General features: G+C 36.8%; 1 protein-coding gene across 2 annotated transcripts in view; it reads left to right on the forward strand.

Moving 5' to 3' along the window:
* The first annotated feature begins 1,035 nt into the window (after positions 1 to 1,035).
* Positions 1,036 to 23,325, forward strand: part of Tif-IA (RNA polymerase I-specific transcription initiation factor RRN3 homolog Tif-IA) — a 39,202-nt gene continuing 16,912 nt past the window's right edge. Inside the window, exons 1-4 of one of the 2 annotated variants that reach the window (XM_069848857.1) lie at positions 1,036 to 1,413; positions 10,933 to 11,022; positions 17,487 to 17,616; positions 20,601 to 20,706. In XM_069848857.1, the coding sequence (XP_069704958.1) occupies positions 1,216 to 1,413; positions 10,933 to 11,022; positions 17,487 to 17,616; positions 20,601 to 20,706 (524 nt within the window). In that variant the 5' untranslated portion in view covers positions 1,036 to 1,215. Of the gene's footprint in view, positions 1,414 to 7,430; positions 7,559 to 10,932; positions 11,023 to 17,486; positions 17,617 to 20,600; positions 20,707 to 23,325 lie in introns of those variants that run through there. The other variant, XM_069848858.1, reaches the window with a different exon arrangement.

The raw sequence follows: 23,325 nt of genomic DNA on the forward strand, positions 1-23,325 counted from the left end.
TTTAATATACTTCATTAAAATAATAAATTAACTTTATGCATTTAATATTTCAGTAATGGAAGGAAGCTGTTAATTTTTCCAAAAGAACACAACGAAAATGTAACATATTTTGACGTCTGCTAGGAGAGAGATCTGCGATGATGAGACGATAGTAGCGATCCTAGTGGTGGGCAACTACCCATGTTTGCATTTTTACTACATATTGAGATTCGCGACTGTATATAGTAGACTGTGTTATAGTCTTGTATATACAGTCAGGAAGCTCAATACGTAAGGAATATGCATCCAATGATAGTTGAACTTCAGTTGCTAGCCATTAGGATCGCTACTATCGCCTAATGTGAAATAGCCTAGATCATGTAACAGATAGATCATCGCTATGTTAAAATCGTTTGCACTTTGAAGAGAACAACGACCAGGATCGCCAACCGTCCGCCGTAAACGAACACGAGATGGCAGTTGTTACATAAGGAGTCACCATGGATAAATATATATTTATTCATGGAGTCACGTTATATAGTATACGTCATAATTCCCATTTGACTGGCGATGACTTATCCAGTGTCGCCAGCGGCTTTTCCGCTAGATCTAGCGTTTTTCTGTGTTGGTTTAGCGGATAAAATTTATAAAATTTGTATTGCTGATATAGGGATTTAGCGGGTATTTTTAGCAGTCACAGCGGCAAAATAATATAATTTTACATTGACAATATAGCAATTTAGCGGTTTCTGCAAGGTCTCATAGCGGTTTTTTAAGAATCGAGTTGGCAACACTGGACCTAAGATCTAGGGGTGCACGAATGCACTGCACACCTGCAAAAACCGCTGGCTGTACTGATCATGGCTATTATCATCCTGGATCTTCTATTATATTATTTTTGGTTGAAAAACATCAAACCAGTTAACATTGGCAGATCACAAGGATCCTGAATTCTAGAAAATAGAAATATCAGGGCTATTATGAAAATCAGTTTAACCTCAGTTTTAGCTATTTTCGTCACCAGGTGGTGGCAACTATGTCCAATTGCCAAACTCCACAATGGTACGGGCTTGTAGTCTATAGGCGCTAGGTAGGGATTACGGATGTAGGGAGTTTTGAAGTGTGATTGGTTCGGCTGTTTTGATTTTACCATATGTTATAGTTAAGTTAACGACAGATAATAAGATAATATTGTGTTACGGTGTTAATTGGTTAAATAATATGAAATAATAGTCAATGTCGGTCGTAACTGCTTCTGTTTCTGGCATTTCTTCAATTCTGAAGAGCCCAGGATTCCGGAAAGGAAGTTCAGAGCAACGTGTTCGTTTTCGCCTGCCTGAGAGCCTGAAAGAGATTCTTCTTGATTGTATCAACAAAACTAATCTGAAACCGTATGCTGAATTGATATGCACTATCACAGATGGAGAGATTAAGGTAATTATTCGAAATCACTTTAAGACCATTTTTCTTTCCATTTGAAAAAGTGAGGTTATTTTTCTGTCTTGGAGTGTGGATTGTGCTCAGTGGGAATATATTCTTCGTATGGGAGTTCATTTGTTTCTGTCTCATCAATATTCGTATTCCAACGCTAATCGTGTAACATACTGCCAGTAATGCCAGTAATGTAAATCCATATAGAAATTGGAAAATTCCACGAACTTTTTCATTGCCTGAATTATCTTGAAAACAAAAAGAGAAAACCATAAATGTGCGGCTATTGGACTTTGTAATGTATTTTAATAATTTTAGGCCAAACTTGGATATGGGTGAACATCACTAACTGTTATAAATGGTACGCCGAGGTTTGTGACAATTTAATGAGGGTTTAGACAAGTCACAGGCAGGCGTGATACAGAGTCCCGAGAACTATGCGAAATGTCTCCCGAGGTCTGTGGTAAGTGGTAGTGACATGTAGTAACTGCAGCTTTGCTCTCCCATATCCAAATTCCTTCACTGTTAATACACCAGAGTGACATGAGCTTTAATCCGTAATGAGAGGGAGTGGACCTGGGCTTTTTTGTAGCACGCGGCACTGAAACTTCCAACTTGAATTTTTCTAAGTTCTCCTCCGGCGCGGGAATATATGACAGGTTGTTTAGACTTCGTATGGTTTGTATATGCGAATCTGTGATATGTTGGGTTATGTTAGTTTAAGTTTTTTGTATGCCTTGCATATACTAAGTGAAGTGAAGTGTACGTGTCACGTTATATTTTGAAGTGTTCTACCTCTTTATTTCACGTGTTAAGTAATTACTACAGGTTATCTATACCGGTAAATTCTTTCAAATTTTTATCTATTTTCTGGTATGTTTTCAAGTCGACTGACATCCTACACGAATTCTTCACATTCAAAACTGCCTTTCCTCTGAAAATTAGACCTTTTTCCACTTTTTTCATGGAAAAACCCTCAGTGTCGCGTGCTATAGAAAACCTGTGGACTTGTAATATTCTTGCGTCATATCTTATTGAACTTTGTAATAAGTAACTAGTTATGAAACGAAGATTTTATTTCTTCAAGAAACTCTTTATTACTAACAACCATTGGACAATACAACAATACTGATACCAATATCATTAATCACCCCTCCTCTAGTTAATGCTGCTGGTTTAGAAACATCTTAGACATCGGTTACATAGCCAGAGAGGTAGAGTGGTTTTTTCTTTTCCTTGACGAGATGAACTTCAACTTTTGGTGACAATGAGCTTCTTGACTCTGTCCTAGAATCTTGCAGTTCTTCACACAACTTTAGTGAATCCCTGCTCTCTTCATTGGTCGAAAGATACAGCGGGGTTATTTGGAAAATAATCCAGTTAGCTCTTAGAACAAACAAAGGGAGGAAGTGCTGCCGATGGCGTTGCATTCTATTCGTTCGTTATTATGCGACACCACATGAGGTAATGTTTCTTGTGCAGTAATGAACGAGAAAGTGAGTATCCATGTACAGTATGGACAAACATTCCTAAAACACGTTGTAGGCCTATCATTACAAGCGACCTTAGACGTCCTGGGTCAGGTTTTATTTTTTTGTTTTCTATTTTATATATTCCAAGAATTTTATACAGTTTAATGAACATTTGCTCTTTTCTTTATTCAAAGTCAAGTTGCACTTCTTAGCAGCTGTCAGAAATCTTTCTAGATTACGATCGTGTTCAAGCTTGTCTTGTCCACGAATTCAAACTGTTAATCATCCAAATAAGGAAATGTTTGATCTGGTCTATCACTTGCTGCCTACTCCGTTTGTAACTCGCAAAAATTAATTTAATTTTCTGCGTGCTTCAGATGCAGTGAACTGTTTTTCTGAAGGTAGAATATTGGTAGTTGATGATACGATATGCACTTTTCAGGTCAATGACACTAAATGCACTGTACTTAGATACTTTCGTTATTATTACAGCCTAATGGGTAAGCATTGAGAAGGGTGAATTTATTTTTAGTCTGGGAGTGATCTGTGACCATGCTAGGCTTATGTTTGCCTGTGCCTCTACGGCGAGCTGCTCTGTTCCGACACCCATTGTGCAAGTAGACGCTCGTATGAACTTGTAATCCTTCATGGAATGTCGCCTAGACTTGGTATACAAACAGGATCCAAATTCGAGAACAATGTGACAGGGAGCACTTCTGCTGCAGCTAGACTAGAAATTCATAATGAAGGCTACTTACCATTAAAAATTACCTCTACTGACGTGTATTTCCCTAATACATCATATCTTATTAGTGCCTCCGCATATAAATTTCTCGTGATTAACATTTCATTTTCTTAATAAACATGTCTCTTCACTTCCAAGTTTATAGCACAGCTTCCTTCAATCTCAGTTGAAACTGAAGAGTTATCCATCATCACCTTCCTGTAGTAGGGCATTGTCTGCAAACTGCACTTCTACAAATGACTGATTAAGAAAGGTTAGGCAGGTCCAAGACGTTTAGCTCCATGCCGTTGAAGACAGTGAGGTGTGGTAGTCATATACCACAGTGGTTTAATTCTTTCAATTTCTCTCAGTTTTTAACTTGCACACACTTTCAATTCAGGGTGAAATGATTTAAATCAAGATTTTATTGACTTGATTTTTGTTATATACCATAAATCACTGATTGAAATCAAATTATTTTTATGGTAAAAATCAGTGAATTATTTTTTTAGCTATGTTTATTATTAATTTTTGAAGTAATAATGTACTCATACATCCTAGGCCTATATGTTAACCATGACGTAACCAATGGGTAAATAATTAAAATGGTTTGCTCTTCTGCTCATCCTCAAGATGACAGCAGCAGTTGTGCTTGAACATCCTCGATGAAGAAAGTTTTCCGGGGAGCTCGTAAGCTAGTCGTGATGGTGTGTATATCGATATTCCCAGAGCTGTCTTTACAAATCTGACTTTAACTGTTTCCAAGTTTTTAAGGCTTTTTTAAATAAATATGGCCAAATTACATTTATGCTGTACTGTAAAATGGGGTAACTTTGCACCATCCATGAAAAACTTTTTATATGGGTCGTCTAGGGGTGTTTACGTGAACCAAATTTATCTATTCATCACTTCCACCAATAGATGGTATATGTGTACAGTTTTTTTACACTGTTCGTGGTCATATAATTTGTTTATGGTATTTCTATACCTTAACAACAGAACATGTGCATAATTTGATTGAAATATAGATCAAATTAATTATCTTTCATCACAGATGGTGTGCACAATCTCAGGATAAGTTATACATGTATCTGTTCCTTATTCATCCATTTAGACTTTCTAGTTTCGCTTGTGCAGCTGTTTTGTCGGCAAATGGTGTTACAGAATAATTTTCTAATCAAGGTGAATTTGAGGCTAAATTGAGGTTACTTTGCACCATAACACAAACGAAGATTTTTTTAAATTTTAATTGCATTATTTTCATTTGAGGACCTTCCATGAAGTTTAAAAACGCTTATTATAATTCACACTTTACATTACAGCTAAATTACTTGAATTTGTTTTTCTTTTTATTACATATTAAAATCATACATGGTCTCTCACTGCCAAACTTGGTAACAATCTCCAAATATGCCAAAGGAAGATGTTGAGAAGGATACTAGGCTTATCACTGAGGGGCAAAGTTCCAAATGAAGTGCTCCAAAAGATGTCAGCAATTGGTTCGGCTTGGACAGTTACCAGGGAATAAAAACAAACAGTGCTGTCATCAAGGCAGTGACAAAATCATTCAAACCTGCAAATGAACTGAAAGGCAGAATATTATGGAATATGAATGGGAGGATGTAATTGGGAGAGTAAATCCACCCAAGAAAGTATCAAGAAAGGGCTTGCTTATATTCCATTCCAGAACTTGACACAAAATAATATGCATAATTTTTTTACAGTTATTCACGTGCTGTTATCTCGACTTGTCATTCGAAAGAACTGAAAATATTTTTTAAAGAACATTTTAGAAGAATGTGATCACTTATATTGAAATTTTGTTGTGTTTTTTTCAAAACGTTTTGTCCGTGTTACTATTTATAGCAGTTTTTGAATCTGTGTTTCCATTTTTTCTGTTCCAGATACATTATATTTTCATTTTTTAACACGTGTATGGTGCAATGTAACACCAGCAGTGGCAAACTTTGTACCAGCCCTCCTAAAACTCTGGCGGTGCAAAGTTACCCCCCCCCCCCCAATTATGGGTAACTTTGCACCAATTTTTGGCAGATTATAAATTTCAAAAGACATTTATTTTCGAATATATGACTAGCTAAATACAATCTCGCATATCCCTAGAACGTATAAAATAAATGCCCATCTCAAAATTAGACATTTGAAGACTACATACAGACTAAAAACAAATTTTTAACTAGAAAATAATGCAAAGTTACCCTATTTTACAGTATGTGAGAATAGGGGATATTTTTGCTCTGAAGAGAGTCATCGCAATATCCAGCGACAGTTGTGATTGTCTTGTAGCTTTCGTTGCCGCTATTGCCCTTTCCTTTGTATGCACCTATGTTGAAGCATGCTGCGGTTGTCTGGAAAGTTACCTCAAGATATTTGAAGCTGTTCGCAATCTGCATTTTTTCCTCATTGAGTATGATAGATTCATTTGCTGCTGAAAAATGACCAATAAAGTGCACATAAATTTACATAAAAATGTCGTAAAAGTTTAAAAAATGACCTTAAAAGTTAATAAACTGAAGGCAGGAGACTGTATATGGACAGATAATAAACACAAGAAAGTGGATGGTTTTCGAAAGAAATCAAAATTAGACATAGCCTACTCTCTTGCTTCTGTTTTTCTTGTTTTAAAAATAATTCTCAATTAATACAAATTCACAGATAGCCTAACTGTGTTTATATTCTGTAACACAGAATAAAATGTGATTTTCATGCTAAAGTAAAACGACTTATTAAATTTATAGCAACGAAAATAGCAAAACTTGCTATAACAGTTTATATTTCTTGTTTTGGACTGTTTCCTTTATCATATATGAAAGCTGTCTGCATGTATGTGAAATCCTGCTTTAGGACGATTTAAATTGCATTGTGTCATTGTTTGCAGTGGGATAAAATATAATTTAATTGAAGATTTCAATAATTAATTACTTTTGAATATAAACTGTATTGGATAAATGCATGTAATTTATGTACAATATATTGCAACACATTATGTAATTTACGTACAACATATTGCAACACATTATGTAATTTATGTGCAATATATTGCAACACATTATGTAATTTATGTACAACATATTGCAACACATTATGTAATTTATGTAGGCCTACAACATATTGCCACACATTATGTAATTTTAAAATTATTCTCGTTTTATTTGTTTACTTCCCCCACCCACCCTGCTATAAAAAGAAATTTCAAACAACTTGCACATGCTGGGTTTTTACGTACTTGCGGACCGAGAGCTCAACAATAGTAATATGGTGCAGACAACTGCTTATTTTTCAGGTAAAATCTACTCTCGCCACATTCTTTGTGATTACAACGACCACTGACTGTAGGACAATAAATTTCTTTAGCAAAGAACAATGAAAAAGAAGCAACTATGGTTTGTGTGTAAAAATCAGTAAGAATCGGAAAACATTATTTTTAATGACCCCAATAATAATAATAATAATAATAATAATAATAATAATAATAATAATAATAATAAAATCCTATCAGACAAAAATGGCAAAAAAAATGTAACATAAAAATGACATGTTTTGTTTTTGTTATAACATAAATGAATCTTAGGATAAGAAATAACATACATTCTTTATGGTATGTAAAGACAGTTACATGGGAAGTAAACTTTGCTACTGCTGGCAGCTTGGATCAGATCAAAATATGAGGCAACTTAAAATGGAGTATCAATTTTTCAGAAGATATGTGGCATATAAGAGTTGGTGGAATCTTGACTGGTTAAATTTATAACCTCCTCTTAGAAATGTTCATCATTGCAAAAATGGCCCTATTTCGTCTGTTACAGACACAAATGGGTGGGAGAAAACGAGGATAGAGTATCAAGTGCGATCTAACCTGTCAGGGAGGAAGAAATGAGTAACTGAAGGAAATTTGCTTTCTGGATTTACATTTACTTGACCCCATGACATACTGGTAACTCCTTTTTGTATTCTCATTATTCTACGTATTAAGCGAAATATTTTAATGCTGTGAAAGAATCGATTTCGAAATTTTCACAGTAGCCAACGCATTTTCTGCATTCTTCATTCCCCAAAAAATAAATTTATTTTGGACATGAGATCTGTTTGTTTGTCCATGTGCAGCGAGTTCTCCTAACTTGTTGCACAGATTTCGATGCACAGTGGTGATGTGCTCTTGATTGACAGAGATCTTCATCCTTGGTTCTTTTACATTAAATAAACTGAAAGATGAAACAGTTCATATCATAGGAAAAATTTTTCTTTGGAGAAAATATCTACAGAATTGTTTGTACTCGTATATGTGCACTTGTCCTTTATAAATGCCAAGAAGGAAATACCTTGCACCTACTCTTCTAATGAATAAAGTGCTGTGCATTTCTTACATTAATAATATCACTCCACTGCACTTATGTCATCCTCACGAACTTCTCATTTTCTCAGACCAGTAAAGAACACTTCCACGTTTCTGCAAGTGAAGTAGCCATATGCTCATTAATGGGAAACCAGATTGTGAACTTTCACAGTGATTATTTAGGAGCCAAGCTTCTGAATATCCACCATGTGCTGGAACCTAACTTCGTGCAAGATAATAAAACCTGGACTGCATTAGCAGGTATGACAGTAAATCTTACTGTCTTGCTGTCAGGATCAACCCTTTATACAGTTCTGAAATGATGGGGAGGCTAAGTTCCAGCACACAGTAGAACACCCAAATGCTGTTTCTGAATTATATTTTCTGTTTACTTTTGTCATATGTGCAATATCTGAACACGTGCAGGGAGTATCAGAAATACTTTGACAAACCTTGGGCGCATGTTTCTCACAACAAAACAAGAAAAAAGTTCATATAAACATCCATAGCTTTTTAGTTATTAATGAAAGAACATAATGAAACATCTGTTAGGTATTGTCAGCTTGGTAGCAAGTGTTGCAACTTCAACCAATTCAGAAACTTATAACAATGAAAGTTTATGTTCAGCGCGTTTCGAGGTACAATCCAACAACTTAACTCAAGTTTGTAACCGATAATAATATTGTGACTTTTATTCTACTTTAACCACCACACACCCGACAACAATGTGACTTTATTTTTAATAATTCACCCGACAACAATGGGTATTTGACTCAACACAGCAACACAATAGTCGTTATTGCACTCCACACGACGACAATGACAATGCACGACGTGTATTATTGAGAAGAACGACAATGTACTCTTAATTTCAATTAATGTTCACAATGCACTATGTGCAGAACAAAAGTGTCAGTTCACAGTTTGCTTGCCTTGGCTAGTTCTTCTAGCTCATCGCTCAAGTTCACTGCACATGGAACTCGAGTCTCCCGAACTGCGTCACACTCGCCTGGTGGACACAGTCACTGTCATGGACTTACTCCAGTTCACTGCACGTCGAACCCAAGTCTCCCAGCTGCGGTCCACTGCACGTCGATCCCAGGTCTCGCAGATGCGGTCCACTGCACGTGAAACTCGCATGCTGTCCAAGACTGGCTTGAAGACTCAAGACTGACTGACTTGTCGGCAACTCGCGCTTATATTACTATACCACATATTCTGGAATCTTCGATTTGCGTGGCTTTCTGGATCTTCGAGAGAAATCGCTTTTAGATGTTTCCCATGCTGTCTCCTCACCCTAACCTTCTCCCCTGGCTCTGCACCACGCTACAGCTCCTCCCGAAGCTCGAGTTTCCGTTTTCCCACGCCTTTCTTCTCGCTAGATGTGCGCGTACACTCCTGAGGCAACCAGAACAATCCAGACTGGCGCCACAATATTCATTTTGTTAGATAATCGAATGATGTTATCGATATAAGTCTGCTGATGTATCCTAGATGGCTTTGTGTTGCCAAGGAGACTTGTTTATTACAGGGGAGAACATTTTGAACATTTGTTATGAGTTTCTGAATGTATTAACAAAAGCCGCCCTAAATAAGGGTTCAATGGATTGGTCTACTAATCAGTTCACAAAGAACAATCATTAAAAACAATTATGTGACAATTTGAAAGAAAAAAAAGACATTAAGATAAATGATAAAACATAGGAAATCATTTACAATAAAAGTTTTTTGGGTACAAATGATTACGAATTATAGTTAAGGATGATTTTAACACATGAGATCCTATGGCATCAATCGTTAACTATTCTCTACTCCGTAATTGTGCTGTTTAGTGAACGAAATAAATAATAATTGCGTGAATAAATAAATGTATTAAATCCATAACTGTTATCTAGATTTCACTGCCCTTAGCAACCTAAACAATGGCCTTATTCACAGCATAACTTAAACATTTTTTAATCGCTCTCTGCTTGACAGCCAACACATTAGTATACATTCATTCATAAACAACACATTAGAAAGAAAGAGTGTACAATTTAAAATTAAATTTAGACACCATTAATGAAATTTAGACACCAGTAGTGGATAAAATATTGTATAGTACACGAGAGTAAAAATATTTTATGTGCCCAAGAAAATTATCACCCTTGGTGCTAAACTTTCCATTTGTGGATAAAATGTAATTACTATTATTGTACCCTACATCTAGCTCTTATGTTTTTACAGTGCAGATATGAGAACATACCCAAATAATATGTAGATGGGGGTTTCTTTCATTGTAATTGATGACTAAGGAATTCACAACATTTCAAAGATCTAGGCCTAGTCTGTCTTCGTCCCCAGATGAAAAAATGGAGTGAGAAGGGTATCCTACTCATTGGAGCTATACCAGCGTATCGGGAGTTATAAGTATGGACACAGCGCGTCGGTACAGTTGATGTAGGAGTGACTGATTTCAATGACCACCTCGAGCATGAGATTCTGCTCTTTCCCTAGAGTAGATGCTGACATCACACCAGTTAGCAGTAAACACAGCAGACATGTTTTCCTTTATGTAGCAGTTTTCCGTCATTATCTGTAATGTCTAGATTCTAGAGTTCCTTTATGAGAGTTGAGATGTTGATCCCATCAGCAATTAAAATATGTAATGATTTGATAACACTGGAAATGGAAAAATGTATACAATGTATAATATTATGGATTATGCAACACGTAGGTGATGTTTGGACTTGTATCTCAATTACTATTGAGGAACTCATTTACACTGAGCTCTAGCGCTTGAAAGTGAAACTAAATGCCGACAGCGCGCATGTGCACAGAAGAACAAAACACAAAATTCGCCCAGCGTCCATTCTATATATTCCCTAACTGCTGGCTATACCTGCCGCTTGCAAATCAGCATACTTAATATGATTTGAGGCTTGCATCACTCCATTTGTTAAATTAATCTGCATCATTTTCACTGATTGTTTCAGGATGGCGACTTACTGCGGATCCTGCAAGAAGTTAGAGAGTACATATCTCTGCTAGACAAGAATCTCCATCATTTCGTGGACTCACTCTTGGTAAGTGTGTTATGTTATGACTTAATGACACTAACCAAGATAGATTCCTTGGTTTGGATGGAAGTGCATGTGTCCTTGAGGTAATCTAATTTTTCTTACAGTTCTGTGCAAGAACAAGCATAACAGATAATAAAATCGTATAAATGCCTTAAAATGCACAGGCTAATATTTAACACATCTAGAGCTCATGTGGATTGAAATATAATTGAGGCATTGACATGGGAAAGATTGGAAGTCAGAAAAAAATCGAATCTTAGTTTTGTCGTGGAAAAAATAGAAAGCGCTTGTGCCAACATTGGCAGGTCAGTAGATGTACTGAATTCATCCAATGCTGACGTATTTTTTGTAATAAAATATATTTTCTGACGTTCTCAAAAGTATTTTTTGCTTCTTGAATTAATAAGTGTCATAGCAACGTGTTTGTTTGTTATAGCAATTTGTCTGGTTTTCTGCTTATTAAAGCCTTAAGTTCTAAAAGGCGTTTTCTTTACAATTTAATAAGCAGAAACTATAAAATGATAAAGTAACTGTGGATAAATTATTACGTCCTATAAGATTTGATGCAGAGGTAAATACTAACAGCTTAGAACAGCACTGGTATTGTACATTTAACAATTTCATGGAATCTAAAGAAGCTAATGAAGAAGAGAAATTTTTGCTGCTCACTAATTACATTGTTGCCTCTGCAAATGAGCGTGCGTACCTACTATCGAAATATTGGAATACTTATATGATAAACCGAAGAGCGAAGCTTTTGCCAGGTACCAAATTTCTACAAGGTGTCAGTTACAGGATGAGTCCGTGAGTCATTACATTGAAGCATTAAAATTATTAAGCAGATTGCAATTCCAAGGCTGTCAGCTGATCAAATAAAAATGATTTTATACATGATTCATTTATCAGCGATCTGTTATCACAGCACATTAGGAAACGTGTACTTGAAAATTTAACACTGCTATTAGATGTTGCCAGTAATCAAGCCAGATCATTAGAAATGACAGAACAAAATTCAGAATCTTTTATTTTCTTAAATCTGTCTGTTAATGCTGTACTTGATCAGAATGAACAACTTTTAAACCATGAAAACTCTACTATTGGAACTTCTGCAGCTATGAATACGCAGTGCTATTTTTGTGGTTGCTAAAAGTACCCTCGTACTCAGTGTCCAGCTAGAAATGTGTCAGAAAGGGAACATTCTGTTAATGTTTGTAAATCAAAATTTTTCAAACATTCTCAAGATCTGTATGACTTGAGGCTTTCCCGGCGTTTGATATAGAATAACTCTTCTCGGGTTCTCAGCCAGGTGAGTTGGAGATTAGCTTCCAAGCTTTCGACGGCTAGCTCTGCCATCTTCTTCAGGGACGAAGTGATGTGGGACCATGTCTAGCCGGTATATATGCAAAAGTAGGGCTTACCACTGCGGGCCAATCAGGAGCTAGTTCCTAGTCCCGACCGCCAGGCGCATTCTGGTTGGCGGACACGGCAGCCAATCAGGAGCTACTTGTTGGTCCCGACTATCTGCCGTGTGCTGGTGGTCTAAGCGTATTGATGGCAGGTTTCCATGCTGTACTCAGCTGTAGACCCCGTCTCTGTTGAAATTGTTGCCATCTAGCTGGATTTCGATGGCTTCCTTGATAACTAAGTCCCAGTAACCTGATGTCTTGTCCAAAATGGTGGTGGCGCCGAAATCTATCTTGTGACCAGTTTCTAGGCTGTGTTGGGCTACTGCAGACTTATCGGGGTAATATAGTCTTATGCTGCGTTGATATTCCTTGCAGCGTTCCATAATAGTTCGTCCCGTCTGCCCGATGTAACATTTCCCACACTCACAAGGTATTCTGGATCTTTGTGGGATGGTTTTAATCCCGTGTTTTCTTAGCATTCTGCTAATTTTGCCCGAGGTGGGGCCGTAGAACGGGATGTATGCCATGCCCTTTGTCTCCTCTTGTTCCTCGGCAGGTGGTTTATCCGAAAAGGCCCTTCTGAGGGCCAAGCCGATTTCCCTGTTGCAAGTTGTTCTGTTCTGTCTCCCTTCTGAGATCTGTCACCTACGTAAGACGTTCCAACAGAACAACTGTCTTAGATAGTTTTCAATACCTGTGCATTTCCTGGCGTATTTGAATTTCCTGTCTTCTTCTTTATTGGTCCTTCTACACTATTTCCTGTATTTACTTTTTTTCCTATCGCAGTCCTAAGTAGTTCTACTTGTGTTTACCGTAAGTGCAAAGCATTTATTTGCCTTTACATTGCAACATAGTTTACGATATGCCGAAAGAAAAGAGGCCTCGGCATGTACAATTGCAGCGATTTGTTGAGTTTGGATCGCAGCACTTTTCCACGGATGGTGAAAAACATACATGCAAGGTATGTAAAGTCGATCTACAGGGAAACAAGAGACACCATGTACAAAAACACTACAACTCTAAAAGACACAAGGAATGTTTTAAGTTGTTGAATTTGAAGAAAGTCGAAGCTATTCCCACGAGTTCAAATATGGAATGTGTTATCAACACACAACTCAATTTCAGAACACACACACTCCTTGACTCTACATTATACAACACGAACACACCCTCACAGGAAACAAAACAAGAGGCGCCAAGACCAACAACGACCAGTTCTGAGGATGACTCATAAATAGGTCGAAACATGTAAACAAAGTACGTTAGAATTTAACACAAGAAAGTCTTATACATATTCCGAAATTATTTGTAACTAGAAGGCCCTATTTTCCTCTTCTTAATGTAAAATTGTTCAACAATAGACAATATTTGAAATTGTGAAAAGAATTCACAATGTGATCAAGTTTATGATTCAGTGCTATTGTAATTCCCATGTTTTTAGTAGAAACATAACATTTTGACACCGGACCTCTGTAGGGTTAATATGTCGGCCAATATGCGATTTTTTTTCATGTGATACCCGAGTAGAAGAGGACAGTGATGTAAAAGACGAATGGTAATTGATTACTCTCAGATGATTAATAGATACAGTCTAGATCTGCGTAGTGCATATCACCAGATACTTATTCCGTCGAAAGATAAACCAAATACAGTTTTCATGGTGTCTATTTGAGGTTGGAACTGGTCTTGAAGAATTTCTGCTATGGATTCTCTTGTCCTAATGGAGAATATACAGTACCATAACATCTCTTGCATAGCTGAGGACCACAGAATAAGACAGTATTGCTATGTTTTTAATAGTTTTCCAGAAAAACGTGCATTTTAAAATAGATGAATTATGAGATCGTGCAATGCTGCAATTCAGGAGGGAGTGCAGTAGCTCTGTTGCTCTGAAGAACCCCTTCACTTGGCTTGTTTTGAACAGGGAAGTGGGAGCTCATTGCCATGCACATTGTGAAACATATAGATGATATGGCGTTTAATTTTCGTGTTTTAAACTGTATTAGAGAATGGAGAATGAAAAATGCTCATTTTACGTGAAACAAAATCTTGGAAAATTTAAAATAAACTCTACAGCCTAAATTAAATGTTCAGAGAACACAGACTAAGATGTGCTTATTTAAAACTAAATTGAAAAGATTAAGAAATATTTATACACTTCCATTTCACTTGAATATTCTAGAGATCATAAACAGTAATTTTGCTTATTTCACGTTATAAAAACAGAGTCTTAAAACATTTAAAACTTTAAAGTAAAAGATGAAAATACGATATGCTTATTTTACGTTAAATGAAAAAATTAACAATATTATTTTTAAACTCTTCGATTTAATTTTAATTAAACATTCAGTGAACACAAGCAATAAGAAAAGCTCATTTTACATTATGTTGTTGTTGTTTTCTAATGCCAGGCCTCTTGCACTCCAATATGTTAAATGGCAAGTTGTAGCTAATTTAACTGAACACCATATTTTAACATTTTGGTGGCTACTTCATCCACACACAACCCCCAGAATGTCTGGAGGACCACACCTGCTGTTGGTCGACGGGTCCACTGGACCTAGTTGGGAGGTCTTGTTGATCACCAGCTTTCCGTCCTTAAGCCACTGGAGGACGATTTTAGTGCCACAGCAGGTCAGCACTAGGAACAGAAAAGTAGAAAGGGTAGGAAGGAAAGTGAAATGAACCTCTAGGCCTCAAATGCTCTAATGCCGCCGGGGTCGAAAAAAGTAAAGGTTCGATCACACATCGCTACTTTTGCAGCGATGCAGTACAAAAAACTGCGCAACTCTTGTATTGCGATGTGTGAACAATGGTGCAACCCGAAAAGTAGCGGCTGCCTAACCTGCTGCCCGCTACTTTTCCATGCTGCGCGCAGCTTAAAAGTAGCGACATGTGGACAGGGTTCTCAGGGTTGCAGCCGCAGCATTTTTATATCGGTTTTGTTGAAACTTTTGCTGCGGTTGTGACCAGTGTTACCACCCAAATGTGCCAATGATACTTTTATTGTTTGGATATATTTTAATGTTACAATGTGATGAAAATAAATTATTTGTAACAGTTATTAAATACACAACACAGTCTGAACATAATTGCTGAGGATATAATTCATTTTTTAAATTTTGCGTAGCATAGTTCCAAACAGGAGGGTTGCCAACATTGATTACGTGAATATACTGTTGGTTATCATTTAAGTACATAGGCGTTTTTAAAAGCTTTATAGTAAAAATAATGTCAATTTCTGAATACTAGATACGACAGAAAAGCAAATAATAGATAAGGAAGCTTTCGCATGAGTTTCTTAATAATGCGAACATAACCACAAAATGTATATTGAGAAGTCAACACGGAGATGGAAACCTGCAGCATGACTGCGGCTGCAAAAGTAGCGCCTTGTGTGTGAACAGACTCGCAACCTCCAGTTGCAACTTTTGCAGCACTCGGGTTGCACAGCATGAAAAGTAGCGTGCAGCACGCTACTTTTGGCTTACGTGTGAACACGACACGCAACTTTTGCAGCTGCAGTATAAAAGTAGCGCTGCAAAAGTAGCGATGTGTGACCGTACCTTAAGAGTTCAGTCAGAGGACTGGATGGGAAAGGGTAAAGAGAGAATTAGGTATTGAATAGAGAAAAATTATACCAAATTCGGTCATTAACTCATCAAGCTGACCAGTGCTAGTTGATGAGTAGCCTCTTCTTTTAGTTCAGCTTTCATTTTACATTATACAAACCTGATTTAATTTTTTTCTTTAATTTAAAGATTAAAAAAATCTCGTACTACAAGCGAACTGCATCTCTGCAGCCAGTAACCTTTACAGCTTTGTCAGAGTGCATTAAATTTTTAAAATTCCTTTGTAGAACTAAAACTTACATTTGTTGGGATCAAATTTCTGCACATTTAGAGGACAAAACTAAAGTTCTTTCAATAATTTATTATCGTAATACACTACTCTCTTAAAGTGACTGAGGAAAATATTGGGAATTAATTCAATAGCTTTCCAAAAATACACTACGAAATGTTTCATATAAAATAATTTTTTCTCGAAAAAGAAGAAAACATGAGCAAAATTGTATTAAACCTTTTTTTTATTTGAAATAATTCAAGGAATAACCCCTTGAAATTATTGACGTTACTTACAGAATAGCTGTGTATCAGATTATAGGTTAGATAATATGTTACTTTGGCATTATTTACAATGCCTTTGTGGTGCGCAGTCCACCTTATTTGGCTGCATAATAAATTGAAGGACCATAAAGTGCAAACGATAACATAATTGTAAGACATATAATGAGAAAGTATGTGTTGTGTTTGTGACACTTCTTGGTACCATTTTGGCTCTATGGTGTTTATCTTCCATTGGAAGAAGGTATAACGGTGTGCCATCTAGAAATAAGATTTGCAGTCAAATATAAACTTAAATTGGTTACATAACTTTAGTTGTAATACATAGAGATTTTTTTTATCAACGAGTCTCTCAATTGAGCGGACTAACACAGTGGAAAGGGTAAGTGTATATAATCAATCACTCAGTTTATGATGCTCATATTTCCATGTACCATACACAATATTTTATGAGGAGACATAATCTTATGAAGGTCCAAGTGTCTAAAAAAAATTTGTCAGCTGTCTCCAAAAATCATTAAAGGAAAGAGTCTGGCTTTAAGAATTTAACTTAAAATATGTTGTCTGCATAAAATGTAATTTAGAGTAAACTTCGAATATATTGACTTATTTTTACAGGTTTCTTCTCTTGTCAGATGTTACCTGTAAAAATGGAATATAATGGCTTAACAATACTTCATTTATCTTCAAAAGTTGTTCTCATTCTCTCTGAGGTAAAATATTGTGATTTCGTCATAAACTGTTGAAAACATCAAAGGGGAAATGGCCTTAACAGTACTAAATTAAACATGTAGTAGTTTTTATGAGCACCCACTGCTCGGAAGTCAGGTTGTTCCTGTCCGCTATGCCAAGAAGGACTTTGTGTGTTTTGGACCGTTACAGTTCAGCCATGGGTGAAACTTGCATGTGTACAATGACATGTTGGTTGGTGTTTCAGAGTGTGCAATGGGTGAGTCGCGAGATTGCAGTTGTTGCAGAGTACCAGGGATTCTTGCTGGACCTGCTGTCTGCCCACAACTACTACACCAAGAATGCGTTGGAGAGACTGATGCCAGTGTTCAAGTCAGGTATGTCTGGATTGACGAAGAGAATACATTTAGAAAATAAGAAAAAAATCCTGGTTAAAAAACTGGGAGAACTCTTTGGTAAAGTAACTTCATACAAGGCAGATCAGCGGGTAATTACAGGTTATTGTCCACTTACGAAACATGAATATCACATCTGTGTTCAGTGTAAGATGGCTGAGTGGTCAAACCTTCAGCCTGTCCTGGTTTGAGTCCCAGTGAAGAAACCATAGTGACACTTATGGTGAACGAGGCCGCAGGTGGGGTTTTTCTGAGCATTCCCTACAGTAGGTATGAACATCATTTCATTCTTTATCATTCTGCAAGCACTGGCTGGCGTCACATGGAGGGGACTTGCTTGAAGCCTGGATATGCAGCAAACTTTAGCGTAGTCAACCAGTTGGGTTGGGAATTCGCCTAGCCCAAGTGTAAGTGTAATAGATCTTCTAGTCCGCAGCGCTGGGTCATAATGCCCCCTTCCAGATTCGATTCAGTTGAATACAAGAACTCATTCAGAAGGACAATATATTCGCTTTTGGAAGGATTATACAATATAATAAGTTTGTACTGTTAGTGATTACAACTAACTACAGCTCAGGTTATATAGCCTATGTCAACTTTGTGAGAATATAACGATTGTATGGAATGAAATATAAGTAAAAGAGGTTATAAAATAGGCACTTTAGATTCAGTTAAATTTGTATTTTAGTACTTTTAAATATTTGTGCCTTGGTAACTGCTTCTCACATATTTGGCATATTTCCTCGTTATTAGACTGCTGCTGTGCATTTAGTCTGTTAAGTACTTGTCGTGATTGTATGAAATGAAAGATTCTGGAGGAGCTGCCTGACCTGCTACGTAAACACAAACTTATTCTACACCTTTCACGTCCTAAAACTTTTTCCTTGAAGAAGTTTCGAATTGATGGGATATTTTAACTTGTTACAGTTGCATTTTTAGTTCAACACTGGTTCTTATTGAAAAAATAGAAAGACATTTAAGGACTTAACATTCTAAATGTGATGAGTGCCAAAAACAACTTTCTGAGATATTGATGAAAAAACACTGTGCAATGCATGTTGAGTACCTACAACACGTCCTTTGGTGCACGAATGAGTCCCTTACAGCTGAGCTACGACAGGGACAGTTTAGTATGATATTCCCATATGGATGTTCCTCCCTTAGATTGAATGAAATTAAATTTGAAAAATTGGCATTTAGCACATTTAGAATATTAGGTCTTAATTTACTTTCGAGAAATTTGCCATTTCGCATTCTTAGGGCCTGTTCTACGACTGTCAGATAAAGTTCTGGTTTAAACTTATCCGGCAGATGGCATATTTATCCGAAAGTTGGGTTGTAATTGCATACTAAGACTTCCGGTTATGTGCACTCTGGAGGCTAAACTTCCAGATTAGCAATCCGGAAGGCAGGGTGGCAGGTAGGTGTTATCCAGAGTTGGAACTCGGTGTTGAAATCAAGATGGCTGCACATCGTACAGCTTGTGATTTGATGGATCAATTTAATTCTGAGACTGATTCTGATGATGAAGTTCTGGAGCAGATGCTTCGTTATGTCAGAACAGCAAAACGAATTAGGCTGCGTCCAAATAATTTTGAAGAGTGGGATGACGAGAAATTTTTGAGACGGTTTCGCCAACTACATTAAATCAATGATCAACTGAAACATAACACAGATCGTAAATACACGGTTAATAATAAGCTACACTATATTGGTAAATATTGCATTAATATTTTGCATAATAGCACTATAATAATTATTTTGAAGTACAGTAACCTGTAATACAGCAGAAGTGAGGTTAGAATGTTGCTCCATGCAGGTGTTCTGTTGCCCTAAGGTGATTGATATAATAATATTGGCAACCTACAATAATAAGTTTCAAAATACTTTTACATAAAAAATAATAACAGTATATAATATATCCAAATACTTTATATGGTAAACTATGATTTCTTCACAATTGCGTTACCACTTTAAGGTACAAATGTATTCACGTATTTGACTTCCAGTCAAGTTATATGTACCGTAAACGAAAGAAAAATTGAATGCCGACACCAATTTCCCAAATAAAGGTGGAAAGTTGCTGTGAAAGTGGAGGCCAATGAGAGCTACAGGTAGTCGGGATTGCTCTGTCGACATGGAAGGAGTAGGCGGTAGGGAGGGGCAGCATTGTTACAGCTTCTCTTTGAGTGCACATGTCCGCAACCGTAGCCATTATAGCTATACCAATAGCCGCTTATTAAAGAACCCGCCTACTGCAGGGGGGGGGGGTAAGAGGGATATAGCATACGCGGCGCGAGGAGTCTGAGCTGAGTTTTGCTTGTAGGATACCTGTATCATATGGTAGGAATTATTACTATTCGAAAAGTAACATAACCTTTACAATCTTACCCTTTGCTTCCATGTAAAGTTTCTTCATATGCGTAATTTTTTGTTCTTCACTCTGTTCTCTTCTTGGCTGGAGTTCCAGTATTATAATAACAATAATGCTTACAATAAAACCTCAAAATAAATAGTACCATATAAACATGGAACATAAACATGAATTACGTGGGGAAATGTATACCAAAGCAATAAATTTCACTACATTTTCAGTAACTTCATTACCGACGTAATAAAAATGTTACTATATATTCCGGATAACAATCCTGCAGTTAAAATCTGCTGGTAGTACAGAACAAAATATTTAACTTCCAGATTGCTAAACTGGAGTATACGTATCTGGAGGTTTAACAGGCAATCGTAGTACAGGTCCTCAGTATATTATCTTTAACATAACCTGTTAAGGACTTGCACTGACAGCCATTTAATGTTTCGAAAGCATGCATAGTTTGGATATAATTTTTTCTGTTCTTTGTATAGAAAAGATTAAAGTGTATGTTCCTAGACATGCTGATGGTATCGACTGCTTGTTGGTTTCTCAGGTTAATAAGTTATGCCTGACTGCATGGGCTGGTTTGTTGCAGTTGGCTGTGAAGAGGAGTGGGTTGGAGGCGTCCCCACTGAGCGAGAGATGCTTGCTTTCAGCCACGTGCACGAGGTGCTGACAGTCCTGCTGCAGGTTGTGCCTATGTGAGTGCTGAAATAATTTGTAGGGGACATTTTGAGGAAATGGCTTCATCATCAGGTCTCATTAGGTTGTTTTAAATTCGTCCAACCTTTGATTCAATTTGCAGTGGAAATCTGTGTCTGAAGGTTTACCATACACCCCACACATGTCAAGAGATGTCATATCCATCTGATCTTCGTGAAGCACAATCCCCATAAACAGGACACAATGTCACAGGCACGTCTGAAAAATTCATGATTATTTATGACTGCAATACTAGAACTGCTTTTAATTAGACAATACTGTGTAGAAACAAACCACATGCATGTGTGAGACAGTGCCTCATCGAGCCTTCTCCAAGATGAAGTTCATAAACTACAAGTAAAAAGAAAATAGTGTAAACCCCCCCCCCCTACTTGCATCTTCAGTTTTCTTGCTGCCAGAACAAGAACAAGCTCTGTGCAGTCGCGAAACTATCGCCATTTTGTAATAAGCAGGCTGTGCAGCACTCCACACTCCTAAACGTAACGAGGAAGTTATCTGGAAAAAGCCAAGTCCTGTTCAAAATAGTCCATTTTTCTGGTTCACCTTGTACTTAGTATGATTTCAAAAGACTGTTGTATGTATTGAATATATTGTTGAAAGAAAAATTGCATTTGTTATTTAATATTTTTTTTACTGTTTGTCATTCACCCATACAAAGCCAGTTGTGTAGACCAGTTTACCGGCAGAGCCATTACCCAGGGTTGGAGGCTGGTGATGAGATGATGATGCCACAGGAAAACTGGTGCTCCTGAGAAAACCCCGTGTTACCTGGACAATACAAGGGATCCACAGGATTATAAGTCCAGGGAGGGCTCTAGCCAGCTTTTGTTATAATATTGTAGTTGTTTCCATTTAAAATAAGGAGGCAAGTTGATTGATGGATGGTGCAGTGCTCACCCTGCTGTGTAGGCAGCGGATTTTCCATCTCATAATTTGTTCTTCAGGCAGATTTTTATTTGCACTGTTCCAGTTGTTTACATAAACATATAACAACTCCCCTTAACATTATAGGACACAGTATATTAAACATAAGATTAAAAAAAAAAAGAACTGGAATGATATGGAACGAACACTGGAAACAGAGCAAGTTAACAATAATAATAAGATTTATTACACTGAATTCAAAACATGTATAGAGGCTACTTGGTAGAGAATTTTGACTATGACGATTTCTTTTTAAATAAAATTCAAAACTTTTGGCATCTTAAAATGGGTAATGATCCACACAAAGCCATGAGGACAATTGAGGAGCATCGTTTCAAAACGTGTTATGTTCCCGAATTCTAATTTTACAGGAAATAACAAAAACGTTTCTTTCCTAAAGTGTTTTGAATATGTAGAAAAATGAACTGCCACCGTGTTAACATTGATTTTTATAACTAATACTGATAAAATCTGACATGTTTCCTATCACAAAGTGGAGCAATTTTACTTTTAATTTGTTACTTAATACGTTTTGATCCAACTCCTTTTGTTTCTTACAAAATGCTGTTTCACTTATTTACCATTTTTCACAGAGATGTCATTTATTACTTGTTATAAACTAACACAAATTAATATTTGAGATTAAATAGGGCTACTCTGTGTTCCCGTATTTCTTATCAACGAAATACTGTATCATAAATTATACTATTGACAAAATTGAAGCTACATTGTTTTTGGGTACCCTTTAGTCTAAAATTAAAGCACTTATGTAATATAATTATGAAAATACAATCTTTCAGAGTTTTTCAAAACCTGATTCTTCATGAAGACAGCCACACTGTTCACCATGTTCACCATTTTCAGTAGGAGATCCTGCATCAATGCTTAGAGCAGGAACATAGAACCCCAAGTCATCCAGTTCTTCCCAGATATCTCCAAATCTCGCTTAGAGCAAAGTATCCTCATCATTATTCTTAGCATCAGTAAGAAGTCTAGAAGTTTCTTTTATTTGTGGCTCTGTCATTCTTCTTACTCCTCGTTTTATAATATGAGTGCCTACTTTGAAAGGATCGTCATAACTAAATGTGGATAGCATTTTCAAAGAAACCTCTGATTTTCCATTTTTGTAGATCCTTTTCAACATAACCCTTTTCATGTCCTTGATTCTGTCCACCTTTTTGCACTGTGAAGCTAGAGATTTGTAACCTCGAATTGCCCAATTTTCTCCTAGATTTTTAACGGAATCCACTGTTTCATAAACAGCCCTATAATCATTAGTGGTAATTATCTTGGCTTTTTTGCACAACGTTTTCTCCGACTCCGAAAAGTCTATCAGGCGGTAGAAATGAATGGCCCCACACTGGAAAGTGCACTACAACTTCAGAAATGTGTGGGGGCGCCTTGCTTTGGGGCCAGAAACAAAGAGCGTGTACTACGTGCATGGTTTTGTTCTGCCCGCTGTATCCGTCACAGAAAAGTCTTATGCAAGTAACATCCAGCTCAAAGCTGAATGTAGAATGTTGGGGACTTTGTGGGAATGCCAGTGGTGCACAGTGAATAAAATGCAATTTGGCGAGAGTGATAGGCTTCACCAATTGCCAATTTTGGACCTGCTGTAAATCAAAGCAGAATACGACTGAACCACAGTGGCGTTCTTTCATAAAATTGTTTAG

Source organism: Periplaneta americana, chromosome 15 (genome assembly GCF_040183065.1).
Source record: "Periplaneta americana isolate PAMFEO1 chromosome 15, P.americana_PAMFEO1_priV1, whole genome shotgun sequence".
NCBI classification, from domain to species: Eukaryota; Metazoa; Arthropoda; class Insecta; order Blattodea; family Blattidae; genus Periplaneta; species Periplaneta americana.